The 12,892-nt window shown below is 44.6% G+C and overlaps 1 protein-coding gene across 1 annotated transcript in view; it reads right to left on the bottom strand.

The window, feature by feature from the left end:
- CSMD2 (CUB and Sushi multiple domains 2) overlaps nt 1–12,892 on the bottom strand; it is a 309,987-nt gene that overhangs the window by 83,275 nt on the left and 213,820 nt on the right. Inside the window, exons 25-29 of the mRNA XM_076357104.1 lie at nt 12,545–12,671; nt 6,330–6,532; nt 4,241–4,432; nt 1,642–1,780; nt 936–1,123 (exon numbers count right to left, since the gene is read on the bottom strand). Of these exons, the coding sequence (XP_076213219.1) occupies nt 936–1,123; nt 1,642–1,780; nt 4,241–4,432; nt 6,330–6,532; nt 12,545–12,671 (849 nt within the window). The remainder of the gene's footprint in view (nt 1–935; nt 1,124–1,641; nt 1,781–4,240; nt 4,433–6,329; nt 6,533–12,544; nt 12,672–12,892) is intronic.

The following is a 12,892-nucleotide window of genomic DNA, read 5'->3' as shown; positions in this document are numbered from 1 at the left end:
CCACCACAATGTTTTAGTTCCTCCTCAAGCAAGCAAGAAAAAAAAAAGCCACTGCTCTAACACCACAGATACCTGTGAACTCACTCTATTCTGTTCATTTTACTAGTTATTAGTGATTTTTTAAGTAGATGCTTTAGAATCTTAAGTAAAGCAAAAACGCACAGCTTTCAGGAGAGCTCCACTGACTCAAGAGAGCTGAGCATCCACCTCCATGATCCTCGCCTCTAGCTATAGCCACCCAATCATTTGGTACGCTCTTGACCGACAGTATCAAGAATTCAGACCGAGATCCCATATTGGATATGTATGTCTGCATCTCCTTTTCTTGCTCTTGCCACCAAGAATAAATCCGAAATCAATGGCAATGTGGAGCATTCCTAATAACCAGTTAACAATTCAGCACTCTCTAGTACTCTGAAAGCTCAAATCTGCAACGAAGCAGCATATTCTGCTCACTAAGAAGACAGAACTATTTAAATTCAGTGTGGAGCAAGAAAGATTGTACATAAATGTACATAAAAACATACTTTCTGGGAATCTCCCTCCCATTTTCTTTAAAGAAAAAGAAAAAAAGATGTAGAAGTTTTCTTCTCTGTTAATGAAAGTCCCACACAGAAGCAGCCACATGTGACTGATCCTCAGCCACGTAACAGTCCTTTTATGCTGCTCTTATCTACCTTATGTTCCCCGGCTCTCCTGCCAGCCTATAGGATCCCCTCTCTTCAACTCCCAATTTTCCCTCCCATGCCTCTTAATCAGCTTTGGTGGTAGCAAAACAGACAGCAGGATTACTGCCTGAAGAGAGGTTTCCACAGTTTTTAGAGCTTCTCCCATTTGGTTTTCAGCTAGGTAGTTTAACCTGAGAATAAATGCAGGTAAAATCCCACATATTTGCTGAGTCAGCTGGGCCAGGTGCATCCCCAGACAGGTCTTACCTGTGTAGTCAATGACAAATCCAGTGTTGCTGACTGATGCATCGCTTCGGAAAGCAAGGAAGAGGCTGTTACTGCTGCTCTCTATCCTCTCGGGTAGCTGGGAGCCATAAAAGCTTCCGATCAGGGGGCTGAGTGAATCGGGTCCATCGTAGATATGAAGAAAATCATAGCCAGGCTCCAAACTGAAGCTGCAAAGCCAAAGGAAGAGTGCTTGAAGTATGAGCATGCTACAGCAGCCTCTGGAGAACAACAGAGACTGTGGTCTTGACGGGCTGTACAACTACATAGCTGAGAGACTGCTTCTGCCCCAAAACAGCTCCTCAGCTAAGTACAGGACATTTCTGTCTCCGTTCCATGTGTAAGGATTCGAGGACTGGTGATGCAGTCAAGAGCACAAAAGCATAATCCTGTGTTGCTTGCAGGGGCTTTCTATGCTGTACAAGTTCCATGGTTATGTTCTGTAAAACCATGGGTATATCAAAGAGGAGCTACAGTTGAAATATGTGCATCTTCTCCCAAACTAAGGTAACATCTGAGAACAGATTACCAAGGACTATGGGACAGTCATACCAGGTTTGGTTCCTTCAGAGAGGAAAGGACCCCCGTGCAGACCCAGTTCATCCAGGCAGTGCCCCACCGCTAGCATCCTCTGCCCGTCCCCACAGGCAGCCACAGAAGTGGAACCAAAGAGCTCTCAGGTACGTACGTATTAAATACCAGGGCAATGACATAATCAGGAGAGACGGTCAGCTTCCAGTCACACTCCTTCCCCGGCGGGTAGGGCTCCGGGTACTGCGGGGACAGGATCACTCCTGTCGGTCCTGTCAAGATACCTCCACAGGGAGCTGGAAGGCAATCAAGCAAAGGGATGAGGCTTTGTCTTAGAGAAACTTAAAAAATAGCAGATGAGATGCGGGGGCGGGGGAGAGAGGGGGATAGATAAGGGGCAGAGAGACAGTTTGCAAGGCTGTCTGATAGTAAGATATGTATTACAAGAGCTTGCAGTGGCCCTAGCAGAGACAAGGGCTCTGTTATTCCAGACAGGGTACACACACACAGTAAGGTATGTAAGTGAGCAACCAGAAGGAGACAGAGATGCTTTATGCTTTTCTGTTGCATTTATTTAGGCAACTCCCAGTCAAAGTCTGGACAGTTGCTAAACAAGTGAAAACATGTTGTCTGGGTCTAATGGCTTGTTTGTGTTTATTACAGTCACCGACACATTAAATGCCAAGCTGATTGAAAAATCCATTATTACTTTTTTAAGGCTGAAAGTGCCTGCATGTATTTCCACTGTGGGAAATACTCATGACTGATTTATTACTGTCAGCCTCTTCATGAGGGTCAATGCTCTAATCTTCCCCCCATTGCTCAGATCGATCCTCCCAGATTCGGGGTGGGGTGAGAGAGGGGAGCAGAGTCTCGTGTTGAACTCGGGTGTCTGAACTAACCAGCCTACAGCAATGCAAACACCGAGTTGGAAATGACCTAGCATGGGAGAGAACAAATCTTGGAAGGACCCTCCATGAAGGAGCGAGCATGTGTGTATATCTTGTGGGCTTTTATAAAGCCCTGCAAATATACAAGAATCTCCAGATATCAGGTAAAATGTAGTGGGGCCATTCTAAAAAGATCACAGTAGAGATTAAACTTGAGACCCTTCTCCAAGGCTGAAAAGCAACTTCTTCAATCAAGTCCGGCTGCAGGCACCGAGAATTGTTATCCCTCTTGACCAGAGAAGGAAATCACAGCACAGACAGTGAAGAGTTTAGCTGAAGGTCAAGCTAAGGAAGAACCAAAAGCATCTACTCTGTATCCATTTACCTTGATCTTAACCTTTAGGGCGCGTTCCTCTTCCAGACTCTAAAGTCAGGGGAAAATTCAGGAAGAAAATAAAGTATACAGGCTCATTTTTGAAAAGCCTAAGGGACATGACTGTTCAACACCCTCCGATTTCTTTGAAAATCCCACCCATAGTCTCCAAAGGATTTAAACTAGAAACTGGTCCAAGCCATAGCTGTTTAGAGTTGGGTCAAGATGCAGACTTCAAATACCCCAAACCTCTGAGGGTTGTTTCAGCTGAGGTTCCAGTTCAGCCCACATTGTTTAGGGACTGCAGAAGTTGTACAAATAAAGATGTGAAAATACATTTGAAATGCTAAATACAAACATAAAATCCAAGCCCTAAATTAAACCCTGTTTTTCAATTCAGATCTAACTCGGCAGCCTGTTACACAGTTACTATAAAACTGCTATTATTGGGCCACTGATTATTCCTCCAAATCCTTTGTCACTGAATAGAGGGAAGGAGCAAGACATTGCTTTCAGCTTTTTCACAGAGCTTATGACTCCTAAAACAAGATTGCCAGGCTTCTGCTCAAAAAGGACCCAACACAGTATCTCCAAGTCAAATTGGAGATGGCCCATAGGAATTCGTCTCACACCAAGATTAAAGCACCGGCTACGTTTCTCTGAAAAGGACTGAGAGCCCAGCTTCTGGTGTGAAAGAAAACTCAACAGGAGAATGACGAGATGGGCATGACATGCAACAGTATGATTTAGTTATAGCTCCGGGAAGACTAAAAGGACTGTCTCTATCAGGCTGAAAGGGTGCCACAGTAGATCATCAAGATAGTCATTCAGAAACCAAGTCATCCTGCAGGGAGCATACATCCTGTGCATGGTGTAGAAGTTTCCTAGCTGGCATTAAATCAGATGTTAGAAACAGAATTAACTGATTTTTTTTGCTTGGGATAACAGTGCATAAACAGGAATGAAGGTTACAGGATAAGTAATTTGTGGTTAGCATTTAATTGGCCAGAAAATTTGATGTTTATTGCTCTTATGTGCTTAGCATGACTATTTTTATGTGTTCTGGACATATTAAAAAGAATCACTTTTATGAGCTTCTTTTATTACTTTATGAGCTCAAAGGAAATGTCAGCTAGTTCTTTCTCGTGACAGAATTTGCTATCTCCTCATGCAGAAATTATTCACCCGTGACCCCAATCCTCCCTACCAACCTGAGTTTTAAAGAAGCCTTTAATTTTGACTTTTCAAGTTAAATATGATCATGTACATTGCAGTATGTCCTATGAGTTTCCAGCATGAACTAGATTCTCATTGTCTCAGACACTCTGGGGATAAACCTAGAAAGGAGTTTTATGGGACAGCTACCTGAGACATATATACCTTGTCATACACCTCTTCAAACGAGGTGGGACTCACCCCCTTCAGATACAGAAGTCTTGCAATGAAACAGGGCAGGGAACCAGTGCAATGGGAGGATGGATATGTGTTCATACCTATGCAGGAGGGAGGGTCTGGTTGCCAGAAAAATCTGTTCTCAATCTGCACACAAGTGATTTTGGCATCCCCTTGCAGAGCGTATCCTGGATTACACTGGAAGACGATGGAGTCACCTGCCTCTTTGCTGTCACCACTCCGGCTCCCATTCTGGGGAATTCCTGGGTCATTGCAGGAAGTGGCAGTAGAAACTGAAGAGTATTAAAAAAATATATTTTATATATATATTTATATTTAACACAGGCTTACAGCACCAGCTGTACTTAGACCCTGTCCTTAAACAGATATCCAAGCAGTGACTTCATTCTTCATCTCTCCTCCTTCAGTATCCCTTAAAGTTGCCACATACACAAAAACTGGCTTTTACTTTGCACTGAGCATCTGCCACTCCAGCTGGTAAAGGCTCTGGGGAACAGCAAGTTCAAGTGCACTACACAGAGTGCAAGTCTGATGTATAATTGTGCACACGCATGTTTACTTAGTAAGTCCAGACATCCACTGATCTTGCATGGCATTTTTATAGAATTCTGTGTCAGACACATGCTGCAAAATAAACTCATCTGTTCGCACTTTTAACTTCCCCTGAGTGGCAGAGCAATTCAGCCTTTAGCCCTGTGAAGCGTCAAGCCTGACCTTTTAGGAATGCACGTGTTTCCCTCCCAGACTCGCTGCTGCATCCCTTTGAGGTATGAGATGACCCCCTCAGCTTCTTCTCAGCTGGGGGCAGGCAGCAGAGCTTTGCTGCTGACTGAGCTCAAGGTCTGTCAACGCTACAACAACTTAACAGTATGGAAAGTCCCAGAGTAATAGAAGTTTTGCAAGCTTATATAGATCATTAAAGTTCACAAGATCCAAAACTGTGTACTTCTGAGCTTAGGTCTGACTACTTCGTCACACCTTGTGAACAAAGGCTTTGAGCAGAAGCATTCAATAAAGACCAGCTCTGTATCAGGCAGTGGAGCAGGGCTTATTTCCTGCTAAGTTGATGAGAATCTATTACACCTAGCCAGTTTAGAGAAAGCTCTTCTTAAAAGAGCCAGAGGAAATCCCTCTCTCTCTTTCTGTGCAACTGAAGATAAGCAAGTTAGCAGCCCAGTCTGGTCCTTCCTGGCAGGCTGAGACACAAGCCTGGCAAAGAAAGAGGACAGCAGAGCTGTGCTGGGTGACACAAAGCTCTCCCTCTGTCTTGGTCATCCCAGAAGGCCTTGTACCCAGCACAAGCTCTTCCCAAAGAGCTGGCCTGCTCTCCCGGTCACGCAAGGAATCCCGAACAGAAAGCTATAGGCAAAAATTTGGGAGAGACAGAACGAGCTCTGATGCTTAGATGTGTCTGAGTCCCAGGAAGGTCATATCATCATTCACCCAACAGCCTCCCTGTTTACTACCATCTCCAAAATAGGCATCTGCTGGTTGGTTACTGGACACGTCAGTGAAGGCCTGCATCCTGGAAACTTGTGTGTGAATGTTGAAGTGTATTACCCTAATATAATTGAAGTTATTGTGTTTGCAAGGCTGAGTCTTAGGTAACAGCCGCCAGGACTTAGGCAATGACAGATTGCAGTTGCATTACACGTAGCGCTGCTGCTAGCAATGACATCCCTACAGCCGACAGAGCTTTTTGTGATCTGCATCTCAGGGGATCCAATTTGAGGGATTTTAAATAGACTTGGTTTTTCAGAGACCACTGACCAACTGCTCTTAGAACGCCTGGGGGAAGTTGCCTGCATACTGGTGTCTCTAAGGCACCTGTGAAAATGTGGTGGAAAATATCTGTAATGCCTTCTTGTGTATTCCACAATGTATTGCTCTACATCTTGCTGCCAAGTTCACCACTGTGAAGGTGACTGTAGCAGAGGGGAGCACAGAACTCACCTGCATTGCAAGGACAAAATACAAGAGTTTTTCCTCTATTTGCAGAGACTGCACCCAAATGCAGTAGAGCACAAATGGCTGGAAGACCACACAGTTCCTGCTATCGCGTTCAATACAATGTCATTTGCTCACCATCAGTAGTTTGTGGATAGACCTGAAATCACTTATCAGCAAAGCCAGGTTTGGACGATGCTGAGGAAACAATGTAAAGCCTACCTGAAAACTGAACAGCAAAGCCCTGCTTGCTTGTGAAGAAATCAGTGTTGAACTGAAGGATGACAGAGTTGAAAGTACTGTGGACGTCGCCGGGTAAGCCGGACCCGCTCATCTCCTTTAGGAGGATGCCATTCTCCACTGGACCGTCCCAGATCCTCAGCACATCGTGGAACTCCTCGGTGTGGAAAACCATGAAATGGAGCCTGTGTGGCAAAATGAACTGGAAGTCAGACCACAAACTGAGCTCTGCCTTTTTTCCTGAAAGGATTAGAAATGTGATTGGTACCAACCTACGGTAGCTTGGCCAAGGAATGTGTTCTCTCCTGTTATCTGCAACTCAACTTGGACAAAGTACTTTAGCCCTCTACCAAACTTCATCTGTCTATAAAACCCAAGATCTCTTAGTCACATGCCTCCCTAATAAAACACATCCACAAACAAAAAACTGAGTCAGGGATACTAATGTTTTCTGAAAAGTTGGGTCCTTTCTGGTGTTCTCTCCTGAGCGAACAAAATTACTAATCTCTCCTAAAAGTCTGGAGGAACAAGGTAAAGGTCCAAAAGCCCATCGTGGGCAGTGGAAATGTCCCTAGCCAGAATATCACAGTTGGTTTTACACCAAAGGTGCTCAGACATCACAACGAGTAGCTGTCCCACTGACAAAAGGCTCAGTCAAGGACACATAGGAAACCTGCAGCAGAGAGGTAGAGGGGCTGTGAAGGAGAGGATGGGGGTTTATCTGTAGTTTCACTGAGCTCTGTAACAGACAAACACAGAAGTATTGAGAAACTTATGCTAAAGAGAGAATCAGCAGAAAATGTCCTGGGGTCCCTTCAGACAACTTAGATATATTCATCCGATTCACGCATTGTCCCTAGGCTGCACACAGCAACAACCTTGGCTGTCCTTTGCTTTTTTTGGTGTCCTGCAAGGAAAGAGCCAGCATCTACTGATAAAATGCATTGATTTTTGTTACCTGCACTCAGATCAAAGAATTTGCTCCTGGCACCAAGCTAATCTTGTGTATCGGGGAAAAAAAGGAAAGGAAACAACCAAGACCACTCTTAATTAAAACAGCATCATGCTGGAAAAGAAACCCTTACCAGGGTGTTAACTGCCCTGGAGGTTAATAAAAAGGGGCAGAAAAGGGTGTGTGGGAGGGTGGCAAACAGGTGGGTGCAAATTCTGAATGCTGGATTGCAGCACCTCCGAGGATTTTGACATGTTTTACAAAGTTCTGAATATTGCAAAAGTGCATCTAGATCAGCTAACAGAATAACTTCAGCAAGAAATAAAGAAAAAGTGAGGCAGCATGAGCCAGCTCTCCAAAATCCACAATAGGAAGGGAAGGGAGAGAAAACAAATTAAGAAACTGGTGGCTGGCAGTGAAATAACACTGTGCTCTCAACGAGGTATTTATTACGATGCTCTGAATGCAGATTTCATTTCCTTAATCTGTGTGTTTTATAGTTTTGTCTGCCCTGGAGAGAGGGCTGCAAGGCCTTCAGTGTATGCAGCAAATGCTCCTTAGTCCTGAACTGCCTGCAGCAGTACTCCTTGGAGCTCGTCTTCTGCTTTTAAACTAAAACAGGGCTATGCCCGTTTGGCACTTCCACAGAAAATTCCCAAGATGCTGGCAGGAGTCATCATGGTGAGGAAATTCACTCCAGAGCCTGGACCAGCGATGGACCTAAGGGGATGGGAGAAGGCCAGAAGTTCCCTTCATGCCCAGGAGAGGCCTGGTGGCACTCTGGGACAGGACAAACTTGGTCCCAACATCAACCCCTGGTGGGATGCTCCTCTCTTCCCACCCTAGGCTGGGGGGATATAACACTGCACTTCTCCCCATCAAGCCAACCTCTGTTGTGGAAGGATGCAAAGCAGATGAATCCAGGCTTTGCGAAGAGCTTTGGGATCTTCCAAGATCAGAAGTACCATATAAGCATAAGATACTGTCATTATTATTGTCACACCCAAGGGAGTTATCAACTAAAGGCTGCGATGCATCAGGGTTCAGTCCCTTTCGCTCCTGCACTTAAAATGCCAACTGAAGAGAAGGCATTTAATTGCTTCTGTTTTTATTACCACGTTATCACTGGGGGAAACACCATCTGACACAATGAAATCAGGCTAACACGGGGTAACACGAGGCACGCCAGTTTGAAAAGGGGACAGAAATCTATAAACTGTACTCAGAAAAATCTGCAAAAAATAAAACAATCAGGTACTGTGCTTAAAACCCTGACAGCCCACGGAGGAAAACAAGGAAGCATTTGCTTGGCTCCTTTCCCATTTATCCGGGACAAACATAAATAAATCAGGTAGAACCATAAAAGGGGAAAAAAAAAAAACCCAAAACACTGCAATGTACTCAGCAGCAAAATGACGTCCACAGAATCCGACAGGAACCAAAAGAGCTGAATCATAAATCTACCTAGCAGAGACCTTGAGCAAAGAGAAAAAAACCTAGACTCGAGGAAAATAAGAATGGATCATAGCAGAGCTGGTCTCCCCAGGTGCATTGGCCTGATTACGTTTGCTCTCAGGCTAACTGGTTCTAGTTAGCCAAAACTGCCAGAGAAAACTCATTGCTGAAGAGCTTGTGTTGTGGCTTAACCCCAGCCGGCAACTGAGCCCCACGCAGCCGCTCGCTCACTCCCCCCTGCCCCCGGTGGGATGGGGGAGAGAATCGAAGAGTAAAAGTGAGAAAACTCGTGGGTTCCAGCACACCTTGGAAACAGGGAGATGCTGGCAGAGACTGACCTGGGGTGGGAGGACACCCTGGAACTGCCATCGCCTGGGAGAGGTCACCACCGGCTCCCCACGGGACCAAGGCTGCCTACAGCAACTCACTTCCCTCATTTATTTTTAAGAAACAACTTGCAGGCAAGGCTTCAGCACAAGGAGAAAGCCTTAGCATGATAACCAGATGACAGTGGCAAGGCACAGGTTGTCCAATGCCAGCTGGTTCAGGAGTCTATTGGGATAGCTGATTTTATTAAGAAAACTGGTGTGCTCTGGAGCAAATCAATCTATTCAATAGGCACATCTGTAACCAAACAGCATGATTTTTCTATCAGCCTGATTCTATTCCCAGCAGGGCTTCATTTAAGACAAGACAGAGACACTGGTTTAGCAGACAATGGAGAGGAAAAGAGTTTTATTCTTGCACTCTGACAATCCCAATTACATGCATGAAAATGCAGCAAAAAGCAAATTAGGAATTGTGGCTATATATATGTGATAGAGGGAAAGTTCTCCCAGCTTAGCAAGGAGCAGAGAGGAGGAGAGACCAGCTCTGCACTGACAATCTGCATAATCTCTGGTGAGCCATTTAGCCCCAGCTCTTCAGAAAGCCCCCCCACATCCCGACTGACCAACCTGGGGCTCTTTCTGCTAACGTTTCCCATCCAAGCTCTGGCCCCCCCAACTTGGCTCTGCTGTGCTGGAGCCTGGGCTCCCAGCTGGAGCTGGCGTCAGCAGCTGAACGCAGCTTGACACACTGGTGATGCCCACCTAGCTTGCACCAAAGCCGCAGGGCTTTCACACTAACAGCAGTCTGCAGGGCTGCCCGCTGTCTCCCTCTAGCCCAGAGAGGGTTCCCAAATTTAAAAGCTGTTAAATGTTACGTCCCTAGAAATCTCCAAGGAAGCAAACTGGAACATCCCAATATTCTCACTCGTATTTCTAGATGAGACTGTGAAAAACGGAACCTGTCAATACAGCACCATCCATTAAACTACAATTAGCAATATCATGAAACTCTTATGACACCGAGATCACTGCTACACAATAAAACACCACTGCCACTTCTAACTGTGCAGTCACTGCTCTCAGCTGGGCAAGCAGCACTCGAAGGCAAGTTTCATTCATTTTCCAGTACACCCTCCCACTTCTTCTTTCTCTCCCCAGAGTCTCACAGATAAGCCAAGTCATTTTAGTTGTAATTTTATGTGCGTGTGCATGCGTGTGTTTGCACATGCACAAAATTAATCCTCTCTCAAAGTGCAACCCTTCAACTTTCATGGCAATGATGTACAGACTAATTTTTCTATCTTTCTCTCCTTCCCCTCGTTCTGTGCAGACACAGCTTTATTCAAAAAGCTTTGGTGATTAATTTTAATGTAAGTTATAAATGAGAGCTTTATACAATTGTATCATGCGTGAAGAGGATTATTTTTCCAATGGATTACCATAAAAATGAAGTTGCTGAAAATGTGCTCTCAACTACCCAGAGATCATCTGTTCTGTTTGAGCTGCCAAATAAAGGAACAGAAGAAGGGAGCTTTCATCTCTGATGAAAGGAAGGGTCACAAGGTCTATTACCGTACTACTGCCTGGCATCATTTCATTTCAGTCTTGGCCCTTTCCAAGCCTCTGGCTGATCCTGCAAACGCAAGCCTATAGCTCTGCTCGTTTGAGTGCTCTTACAGAAGCAGATAGGGATTACGTGTGTGAGTAAAGTTCACTTGCTGAAGCAGCCTCTGGATGAGGCAGCCTCTTACACTTCGGCGGGGGGAGGAAGGGAGAGAAAAGGGGGTCTCATGTCTACTTTGGCCTATAAAAATCATTGGATTCCTCAGAATCTTTTACAGGAGAATGAAAAAAAGAGGAGACTTCAACTGGGAGTGGCCTGTGCAGGAATTACGCTGCACTGACTATGCTCTTTCTCCTGCGTTCATACCAGACACCATCCATTATTGAGCCATACTGAAGAGCAGCACTAATGGAGGAAATTTCTGCATTAAGTAAAAAATTAGAATACTGGACCAGATTTATCTCCAGCATAAATCCATCGACTAAAAGCACCATAGAGCTCAACATGATTAACAGTCTCCGCTGAAGAGATGATGAGTGCTGATGCAGCAAGGAAGCTACACTGAAGATAAAAGGGCACTGACAACGAAGGAGTGCAGGACTGGAACAGCAACAGGTCTCGGGTCAGCTCAGAAATGGGGCTGACACACCAGCTAACAAGCACTAGAAATTACTATGGGAGATCATAGGAGAAGAGGATTATTGTTGAACAGACCTTATAATCTACGTTTCTCCCCCTCGAGTCCCATCACTTAGCGAAAACTCTACTTGCCAATACACTTCAGCTTTCTGTCGAAGATGTCTTTAGCTGGACTGAAATACGTAGGTACACACAGAGCAGTACTGAAATGGCTTGCTAGGGCTTGGGCAACCTTCAGCATGGGAACAGTGGTTAAGCAGCAGGGATCACAGATGAAGTATCACAGAGCAGGAAACTGCCTGGATCCTGCTGGTGACCGCACTAACTTTATGAGCCAAATGTTCTCAATACCATGCTTACCTAACTGACAAATTCACATAACTTATAAACAAATTACATTTCAAACTGCCATTTCCAACAGGAAAATGGCAACAGAACAATAAGAGAAGTCAGAGGAGCAGGAGGAGAAAACAGCCTTGGGTCTCTGTACAGACTAGATGTTTATAAACCATCTTGAGTCTTCTCCTTTGGGAGGATAATTACGTTGTATGTGTTCTATTTCTTAATAAAACAATGCAATTAGAAGATGAAGGCTAAGTGCTGTGGTCTCAGTTTTCCAGCTGTCCACTCACATCTGGGGACTGTCACACCTGACCGTTCATTCTCACAAACGTAACGTGACAGAGCTCATCCCTTTCAGTGTTAATTTACTCTGGCAGCATGAATGGAAGATGAACCAAACCCATAACTGCCTTCCATTTATCCTTTCCTGGGATGTGATCTTCCAAGCAATTTTATATATATGTCCTCATTTTAGGATTATGTCACTTGGACACGTTAAACTTTGTTGGGAAATTCAACACTAATCTGGTGGAAAAGGTTTGTTTCTGAATACATCCCATTAAGGAAAGGAGTGAAAAGCACTTACATCGCACATGCCCGTAAAAGCTCTTGGATGTTATTTTAACACAGTAATACCACAGGCAGCAATAGCAAATAATCTGGCTTCACCACCCATGGCACAATAGCTGTTACTGGCACAGGCCATACAGGGCTAAAAAGCTTAAGAGAAAGGAGAAGTGATGCCACTTCTGTCCAACCTGGCAAGGAGATAAATCAGCCTTTGTTCCTTCTTTTGGGACTCTCGAAGTTGACAGGGCATTCTCTCTACTTGCCTTATATAATTATTGATCTACTTCTGCAAAAATAAGCTGTACATGGAAAGAAAAACAAGCTACAATAACCTGGCCCGACTCACCCTATCGTGCAACCAGCTTCTGCCTCTATTGTCCAAATACAATTCAGATTATGATCGTAGGGTGTTGGGTAGCCAGGAGACAGTATCCGTCCTGACGACTCTCCTTTGATAGTACCCCCACACTCAGCTGAAAGAAACATATGGGTTAGTGAGAAGATTCATGACACATTACGGTTCTTACTTGGCAACAATACAAATCTCATCCTACAAATACAACAGGGAGTATTTCTTGCCATTTAAAGAGATTCTTAAAGCCTACAAAACCAAGATAAAGAGAGTCATTTAATTCAGCTAAAAGACCAAGTTATCAGAATAACTCTGCACTTCTGAGCACACTCCTAACACCTG

This window comes from Aptenodytes patagonicus, chromosome 21 (assembly GCF_965638725.1).
Source record: "Aptenodytes patagonicus chromosome 21, bAptPat1.pri.cur, whole genome shotgun sequence".
Taxonomy (NCBI): domain Eukaryota; kingdom Metazoa; phylum Chordata; class Aves; order Sphenisciformes; family Spheniscidae; genus Aptenodytes; species Aptenodytes patagonicus.
The sequence above is the reverse complement of the archived record's forward strand: the minus strand, read 5'-3'. Positions and strand labels throughout refer to the sequence as shown.